At 34.0% G+C, this 9,557-nt stretch overlaps 1 protein-coding gene across 1 annotated transcript; it reads left to right on the top strand.

Annotated features, from left to right (window-relative positions):
* Positions 1 to 5,955: 5,955 nt before the first annotated feature.
* On the top strand, positions 5,956 to 8,367 carry LOC104414080 (transcription factor bHLH18). The gene is made up of 4 exons (XM_039298725.1): positions 5,956 to 6,296; positions 6,411 to 6,577; positions 7,150 to 7,530; positions 7,655 to 8,367. Exons 1-4 carry the CDS (start codon positions 6,074 to 6,076, stop codon positions 7,727 to 7,729), a joined length of 846 nt encoding a protein of 281 aa, XP_039154659.1. The 5' UTR covers positions 5,956 to 6,073; the 3' UTR covers positions 7,730 to 8,367.
* Positions 8,368 to 9,557: the final 1,190 nt, after the last annotated feature.

Below are 9,557 nucleotides of genomic sequence, written 5' to 3'. Positions count from 1 at the left end.
TATAAAAGCAAAGAATTATTTTATATCTATTTGCTAATAAGTTTCTCTAGGATATAGAAAAATTATTCTTGGAATAGTAGAAATATTTATGACGTATATCATGCTCAGATGATATGACAAGGCCTTCATTATATCATATTGACCCAACATGTGCAACTTAAATAAATAAATAAAAATGTGACTCATGATAAAAAGCTACTCAAACTAGGAAAAAAAAGGGCATTTTAAGAAAACTAGCAGGATCAGGCAAATCTTCTCGTTTTCTTTTTCAGCAGCGACTATCAGTATGTTTTATTAAGTTCCATTTCCTCTGCCAGCTTTTTTTTTTTTTTTTTAATTGGAGCAATATTATAAATATAAATCTCTGATCTTCTCTGTGTGGCGTTAATTATTAACTCTAGAATAACACTAAAAGATTTTTTTGGATTATGTGAGATTTGTATGAAAATTAAAATTTGAGCTATGATATTATGTAAGATATTGTGGTATTATTGTCAACTATTCTAAAATCTTGAACTATTATATACAAGCGTGATTTAATATTTAAATATTATAACAAACACCGTTATAAGACTCTCCTATAATGTATGAAACTAGTCAAATTTCCATAAATAGAGTAAATATTCTAATTTTCCTCAAACGGAGCATGGAAAATTTTAACTTAAATAACCCACTCTTAATCATAAATTGAGAGTGAAAATTATGTGCTGACCACTACTTCATATGTCCCTCCTATAATTTGTTTTCATACATTCCCATCCATTCTATTCTAAATATAGTATTTACCAAGATTTTCACCATTCATTTTTTTAGGTGCATGTTTACGCTTATGCAAAATATGTGCAACAATCTCTACTAATTTTACCATGCAAATTAAATTCTAATTCTAAAATAACAGGGGCAAAGAGTAATCATAGTTTAAGCTTGATTTTACTGGTCGGATTAGACAGGACTATGATGGAAAATACTCTTGACTTACTACTAGATGTATTGCCACACAGCATAAATTTGGGTTATTGATATTAGGAAAACTTCAAACTCTATGGTGAAATTTTTCCAAAGAGAAACAACATCGTTTGGACTAGAGCAAAGCCACATCTGCTCAATTTGCTTACTGTTGTTCATGCAAGTCACCACGTCGGATTTAAATGGCCTTGGATAGAATTATGACAAAAGGTATATTTGGATCACTAATACAAGTTTGGGCATTGATGATACATAAAAAAACTATCTTTGGGATAACTAAGCAAAACTTATATTTTCTAGTGAATTTTTTCCTCAAAAATAAGATGATCAATTTGGTTTTTATTGATAGGTGCGTAATTCGTCCTTTTGGTTGAGAAGCCGTTTTCCAGCTTAGCGGAGGTAGAATAAAAGAGAAAAGCAAAGTTGAATTCAAATTATACTCTAGAGACACAGTATAAAAATAGAATAAACTTATTTTCTATAAACATAGCAATTTCAAATTAAACTATGGTCAGATTCTAATCTACATATGGGATTTGATTTACTTTGTTTACTGGGACGTGCATCGATAATTGGTGCGACATCGTAGTTTAACTATTTCGTTTATGGGGTAGGTACCCGAGGTCAGCTTTGAGTGATTTGATTGATCATCGAGACGACAGCCATGATGTTTTTCAGGAGTGTCTTCAGCTGTATCCTCCCCACAATCCGAGATTAAATTGCAAAATTTATGTTGACAAACTTGTTTAAGGAATGATATGGAAATTGCTGCATTTTTTTTAAAGGTCTAATCTGGCCCTCCTATTTTTTATTCGGATTAAACTTAGCCAATATCTTCTTCATCTATCTGAAATTACACCCATTTGACAAGAGAAAATTATCCAAAAATTTTAAATATATTATATTTTTGTCAATTCAGTATTTAAATCGTAAACTTTTTAAGTTTTACTAGTTGAGTTCACAAGGCCAATTTTGACCAAAAGCTGCTTATGTGAACATCCATTATTCTACATGATATGGTCGGTATGATATATACAATTTTTAATAATATTTTAATATTTTTTAAAAATATATTTTTATTAACTTTTCTTTTGTCTTTTCTTTTGTCTTTTCTTTCTTTTTTAACAGCTCTGGCCAGTGATGTTGGTGGCTACTCTCTCAACTTTTTGGCTTAAAATAGACCTTTTTAAGTTGATTGAATAAATTTTTTAGGCAACTAGAAAAAAGGAAAAAAATTTACATCAATGATTTTCAAGTTGATTGAGTACATTTTCAAATGATCCATAGTTACTTTCCTATCTCGGCTTTCTTCAAAAAAGAAAAAGAATTGCCTCTGTATAAATTCTTGCATACGAAATGAAGAAAACGATTTGCTTCTTCTCCAAATTCCAGAACAAAGACTAAAAAAAAACAAAAGAAAGAGAAATGCAAAGGAAAGATGCTTATGAGCTCATATAGATGTAGAATATGTGGACCATGACCTGAGTCGGGTTTAGTTAAGTTTGAAAGCGAAGAAATCGTAACCACGTTTGGATCTTTGTCAAAATCACCAAAAGTTTAGACAAAATCATTACTGAACGATATTCTAATAACTGGAACCAACAGAAAGAAGAATCGTTTATTAATATTTTTCACCTGTCAAGAAGAATTAACACATTTTTTTTGGAAACTCGGCAAAAATATGGTGCGAGAGAGAGTGGGCGGAATGTATTATATATCTGGATTTAAATATTTATGATCCTTTCCAAATATCTATCCCGTATGACTTATGTCAAATTTGAAGAAAAGAAAATAAAGATATAATATCGTTAAATATGTAGTTCACTCATTTAATTTGAAATTATTTAAAGAAGAGAAATATACCCTATTATATGGATGATACTCATTATTTGAACTATATCTTTTATTCATTATGTGAATAAATGCATATTTTATCCATGTAAATTAAATTGAAGGATAACTTATTTTATTAATACACTTCATTTAATATTCACTGAATTGAAAAATTACACTAAAAGAGCAAAATTTGCAGCAACATGAATGTCTACCTTTTATTTATTTTTATTTCCTTCTTTGGAAATCGACTTATATATATGTAGCTTATATCATTTAAAGCAAATTTGTATAGCAAATGAAAAAGAAATTTTTTTTTTTTTCAGAATCCATTTAATTTGAAATACATCTATTTCCTAGAAAAAAATTCACATAAGAGAGAAACTCATGAATTTTAGTTTTCTAGTTAATTGTCCTCCAACTTTTGTCTTTAATCTTACAAATCCAAATAAAATCTGAAAATTGGATTAAAAGATTAATAGAAAATTACATTTAAAGAATATTGCACCGCTTAAGGAAATTCACATTCTCTAAAGAAAAGAAAATTGAATTTGTAAAGAAGCTAATATTATTCAAGCTTTTTTTCTGACTTTTCTCATGTACTTCTATTTATCTACATGTTAAGTTTAGCAGTTTAGTGTCCGTTGTATGCCCTTTTTGATAGATGATTTATTCGATCTTTGTTACATGCAATGGATAAAAATGTTTTATAACATATCTGGAAAAAAAATTAACGACAATAGCATGAAGGAGAATAAACATGTGTAAAAACATGTTTACGAACATATACTCACAAAGCGCGGACAGCATAACTAGTCTTCCTAAATATTTTGAAGAGTAACTTGGTCAATAAAATTAAGGGTTAATATCTTGAAAAACTCAAAACCGGTACACTTGTGACAAATTTACCCCAAACTATTTTTTTTTGACCATGAAAAACCCCAAACTAGTACACCTGTGACAAATTTACCCTGACTGACCATAAAAAACCCTAAACCGGTACATTTATAACAAACTTACCCTAAACTAATTTATTCGACCGCAAAAAACCCCAAACTAGTAAATTTGTGACAAATATACTCTTAGCTAAATTAGATTAATACAAAAAAAAAAATCACAAAAATTGTAAACTATGACAAACGGCATGTAAAATCCCAAATTGGTATATCACAATTGTCACGTGTCATTTAACTTAATAATTTGACAGTAAAATTTAATGAAAACTAACATAGGGTAAATTTGTCACAAGTGTACCAGTTTTGGATAAATTTGTCAAAAGTATACCAGTTTAGGGTTTTTGGTGGTAAAAAAAATAGTTTTGGATAAACTTGCTGCAGGTGTACCAGTTTGGGGTTTTTTTAGGATATTAACCTAAAATTAATAAAGAGTGTGTGTTTGTAAAAACTAATAGAGATAGCCCAACCCTCAGTAAGTTTAACTATAGAAAAGAACACAGAGGCAATGAATTTTTTATTTTTATTTTTTGCTTAGTAAATTAGTCAAGGAAGTGTTGTCAACAGAGGAGTAACTTTCTAGAAAAAGATGGCAATTTTTTTTCTTTTTCTTTTTTTTTTCATTTGGTTTTATTGATATTGGACAGTTCAATTGTTTATGCAGTTATTTCAAGTCAAGTGAATATTTAGTCGATATTTTGAAATTTATAATAACCTTTTGTCAAAAGTAAAAACCAAAATCCACCTCAAATTCATCCATATAATTTGCCATTTAAGTCCTAAACCTATCAATTGTGTCAGTTTAATCCTAAACCTTTTGTCAGTTTACCATTTTAGTCCTAAATCTTTTCACAATTTGTCAACTAGTCTTTTTTGCCAATTATCCAAAGAACAAGGTTATAACTAAAAAGATTTAGAACGAAATTGATACAATTGAAAGATTTAGAGCTGAATTGCTCATCGTACAATAAATCTATAACTTTTTGGACAATTATCCCCGATAGAAAAGTAAAAATATCTTATAGACAAGATCAATGGTGAAGTGATTAAAACTTACTCCTGTGTAGTTTGAAACACCTCTTGGACTCTAGCTCAAATTCCCCGATTGTTCTTTAATCTCATGAAATTCTAACTTATCTGTGATATTGGTCCAGCTTATTCTTGATGTTAGGATAGCTCTGACTTTACTCTACTCATACCTAGTGAAGTGGTAGTAATGAACTCATCCAAAAGGATAGTTATATCTCAAACAGAACATTTGATCATGTACAAAACTTTTGTAGTAATATGCAAGGAAATATCAATACCAATGATCTATTGCAAACCTTTTAGCCACCTAAGAATAATGATACTATAGAACATGATTTTGTTAGAGGGTATCCTTTGGGCACTTGTTAGAGAAATGGTGCATTGAAAGTGACAATATTTCTTTATTAAGGAGTGTTCTGAAAATACCCATTAACAAGGCCAAATAAAAATATTAACCCAACTAAATTTTCAGGTGGTAAAGGGTTTTTTTGGGGGTTGGGGGGAGAGAGAGCGCTGAGTGTGTGTGCCTGAATTTCGACGGAATGAAAAAGATCGAAGAACCATCTCCCCAATGTGAACAGGCACCAGCTCGCAGAGGGCGACGAATAATTCGCACATGCGAGGTCAGCACCGTCGCCGAGTACGCGTGTGGGCGCTCGCTCGGATATAAATAAATAAAAAAACAACTGTCCCTTCAATTCCACCATTGAAGAATTAAGCTTCGCCTCTCTCTCTCTCTCTCTCTCTCTCTCTCTCTCTTCACAGGTGATGACCTTGATTTCTTTTTCCTTGTTCCTTACCTTGATCAGCACAAAGTAATCGACTATGTTTTAACTCGATTAATCTTTACACACACACATAAATCTGACATCGAGTATAGAAACTCCAGCACCAACTTTTCCTACCTTTCCATTTAGTTAATGTCATCGTCTTCATTTCTTGTTCAGGGTGATTAGAGGACCCAGGAAGAGGAGAAGAAGGGGGTGATCCGATGGAGATCTTAGCTGCTAGACTACTTCCCAAAGTAACGCTCCTTCCCGTTTTCCATGATCAAATTTCTTTTGAATATACTCAATCGCATGTTGATTCTTTTTCGTTTCCCCTTTCCTGGGGTGTATCGACAGATGGCTGAAGATGCAGCTTATTTCCATCATCAGCAGCAGCAGCAACAACAGCAGAACTCTTCCTTCTCACTTGATGATGAGTTTGATTTGTTCCATCCACACTTTCCTTCAGACCCCTGCTCGAACTCATTACCGCCCTATTTACACCCTCTTATTAGCCCATACACGATGCCCAGTTTTGCCGCACGATCTGTCGGAACATCTCAAGCGTTCACCGAGAGGCCCCAGAAACGGCTTAAGACTGAGAGCTGCAGCTCCCCGTGTGCAACAGAGCACAAAACGATGACTTGCAACGCGGCTATGTTGCCGGCTCCATCTCCGTCTCCTGATTCCCGCTTGATATCTTTCGGGAACCCTGATTCATCTCCAGCCATATCCGATCGGCTCTATGGTAAAGTCTTGCAAGAGACCAATGCATCATATCTGAAATCTGTGCTTTGAAAATCGAACCTCTTCTCGTTAAATACTCAGAACAATATTTCTTTTGCTTTGTTTCGTGTCGAAGGCACTTTTGAAGTCCAAGATTGTGAGGGACCAAAGATGAAAAGCGCCAGCCCAATGAGCAGGACACCGGCACACGCACAAGAGCACGTGCTAGCTGAAAGGAAGCGCCGCGAGAAGATCACTGAGCGTTTCATCGCACTCTCAGCTGTCATTCCGAACCTTAGCAAGGTACATACCGTAGAAGCTTGGAAATTGCTGGGAGTGTATGATTGACGGGTCGGATTAAGCATGAGACTAGGGCAAATTAGCTTGGTCTTTGACGCCTGACGAGAGAGAAGCAACACATCCCAGTGTTGAAAAATTCCACCTTGCCCAGTTGGAGGGTTTTAGATACGTGCTCTCTTGATATATGCGGTTCTCTAAAAGTGGCTTCTCTCGAAAATTTATGCTAAATACGCTTAATTCATACCCCATAATCACATGGCTTAGTTGTTTATTTTTCGAGATTACAGCTTAAACTTGATGCTCATCTTGTGACATGAAACTTAGTAAGAAAAGACGACCAAAAGCCTAAGTTTGCAAACTAGATGTATGTGAAGAAAACAATTATGAAGAAAAAAATTCATATGAGCTATAATCTCGAGATTAAATTCAACTTAATCTCGATGCTCGCAACTAATAATTTCCTCTCTATTTCTTCGTTTCAGATTTAAGGTAAACATTTCAAAATATTTTCCCGTGTTTAAAGAATTGTGACGACCCATGTATATTCTAACACTTATGCTGAATGTGTATATCAGATGGACAAGGCTTCCATCCTCGAGGATGCCATCAAGTACTTGAAAGAGCTTCAACAACGCGTCAAGGCGCTTGAGGAGGAGGTGGCAACTAAGACTGTGGAGTCCGTCATCGTGGTGAAGAAGTCCGAACTTGCTGCAGCCGACAACATGTCTTCTTTGTCCGACGGGAACTCCTGCAATCAAATTGACCAGCAACTCTCGCTTCCGGAAATTGAGGCACGAGTCTCTGGAAAGTGTGTCCTCATCAAAATCCACTGCGAGAAGCGTAATGGTTTTATATCAAAATTGATCGGCGAAATAGAGAAATTGAACCTAACTGTCGAGAACAGCTGCGTCATGCCCTTTGGGAGTTCCTTTCTAGATGTTACCATCTTAGCTCAGGTAAATATACCTATCAACATAGTTGCTCCAATTTCTTTCGCAACTTCAACACCATATTGCGGCAAAAGAAAATTAAACTATATTTACGCCATCAAAAAAAAAAAAAAAAAAAAAAATCTTGCAGATGGACGTGGGATTCAGCTTGAACGTGAGGGATCTCGCGAAGATTCTGCGTCAAGCTCTTCTGGATTTCATGTGATCTCCAGCGAAACTCTCATCTCATCAGGAGCTGGCGACCAACAACTTACCATACCCTAATAATCACACCCGCTCATTTCATTTCCTTTTTCCTTTGGGTTCAAAGTGTTTGAGATCTCTGAGGAGAAAGAAAGGTGCCCACGAATCACTCTCTCTCTCTCTCTCTCTCTGTTCAGACCCCACCAAACTCTTTTGCGAACGCCAAAACATTGGCTTTGGCTTTTTAGTCTGGAGTCACCATTACTTTGCAGGTCGGTTTTTTCCCCTTATTTTTCGCGTGGTTGACCAGTTGACCACTTTCTAAATACCCACGTGCTGTATAAGAAGAGTCTCCAGGAAATTTTTCAAGAGGGGTTTCGTGGAGAGATCTGACTTCTCAAGATGAGACCCCTCTCGTTCTCTCTCGCTCTCTATCAAACTTGCTTGTGCACGTAGCTTTCTTGGGGAGGAAAAAGCTGGCACTTAACTTGTTTTGCATAAGTTTCAAGTCGTCTCAAGAGATGCTCTTTGTATTTTAGTGTGGTTCTAGGAGTCGAATCCTTGTGATATACTCGTCTGTCCACATTTGAATGTGAATCCAAGATCAGCATCTCTTCTGTTGCTAAGAGCATTATTTTTCTTATTTTATTTATTTATCTAGTTGGGTGTGACAAGTTATGTTTGACAAGTATAAATGTGATAGTATCTTGAAATTATGTTTAGTTTCTTAATTGTTTTTTAGTATTTACAGAGTGACTTTCTTCATTAATTCAATTTATTCTTTTCTTGGTTATAGAGATTATGCTGTATTAAATAAATATATTGTTCACGTTAATATTATATTATTGAAATTTGTTCAACAAAACATATTCAAAATAAGCCATATCAATTAATGGTATATATTGGACTTGAGCAGGTAGTTAAAAGGCTCAAGGGAAAAGAAACATGGGGAAGAATCTTCAAGGGGTGGGACTTTTAGTATCAATTAGAAGTATATATGAAAATACTTTCTTTGATTATACCCTTTTTTCCAAGTTTGAATTGAATAAGAGATAGATCTGGATATTCTTTATCTATATCCATCTTTTGCAATTTAGACTCAATAACAGGTATTTGACCCAAAAAAAGACTAAGTAACAGGTAGAGGTTTGGAGATCATATATCAATAAATTAACAGTCATTTGGTCGAATATGGATGATATTGCAAAATTATGCTATATCTATTTCCATTTTCTGCAATTTAAACTCAATAACAGGTAGAGGTTTGAAAATGATACATCAGTAAATTTAAAGTCATTTGGTCGACTATGTTCTGTGTTGAAAATTATGCAATTTGTCTTGTCATGCGGTGATCACAGAGGCTGTGCGCTAATGATTTTCAGAGGAGTCCATCACAATCTTAAAAGTGACATGGCGAACAAAGGAGCGAAGTCACTCTCAATTCCAACCTTGAAAATGGGTTTCGCATTTATAATATTACCTGAATGTCATGCTTCATGAAAAAATATGAATGAAAACAACCCTTACAATTAATTGCATAATCAGAGATAAGTTTGAGCACTTTGCAGTTAAGATAATAGTGAAAGTTGAACAATATATTCATGTACAATATAATAAAATGTTTTGTCAAATAGAGAATGTTAAACGGTCGGTCAAACACTATATATAACATGATAGCACATATTTGACGAATAAATGATATTAAAAAATCATTTACTCAATGAAAATATCAATCATCGAATAGGCTCAATAATCACAATTCAAAAATCCACCATCAAGTATTGGACAAATGTCCAAACAAATCCTATTTCAAATTCACACAATCTCTTAGGTTATTCTTCAATAACCGA

Source organism: Eucalyptus grandis, chromosome 8, assembly GCF_016545825.1.
Source record: "Eucalyptus grandis isolate ANBG69807.140 chromosome 8, ASM1654582v1, whole genome shotgun sequence".
Taxonomy (NCBI): Eukaryota; Viridiplantae; Streptophyta; class Magnoliopsida; order Myrtales; family Myrtaceae; genus Eucalyptus; species Eucalyptus grandis.
This window is presented reverse-complemented; position numbering and strand designations above follow the sequence as displayed.

Coding starts and splice junctions, on each gene's coding strand:
- LOC104414080 (XM_039298725.1), top strand. CDS start 6,074: ATGCCCAGTTTTGCCGCACGATCTGTCGGAACATCTCAAGCGTTCACC. Junction 6,297..6,410: donor CATATCCGATCGGCTCTATG/GTAAAGTCTTGC, acceptor TTCGTGTCGAAG/GCACTTTTGAAGTCCAAGAT. Junction 6,578..7,149: donor TCATTCCGAACCTTAGCAAG/GTACATACCGTA, acceptor TGTGTATATCAG/ATGGACAAGGCTTCCATCCT.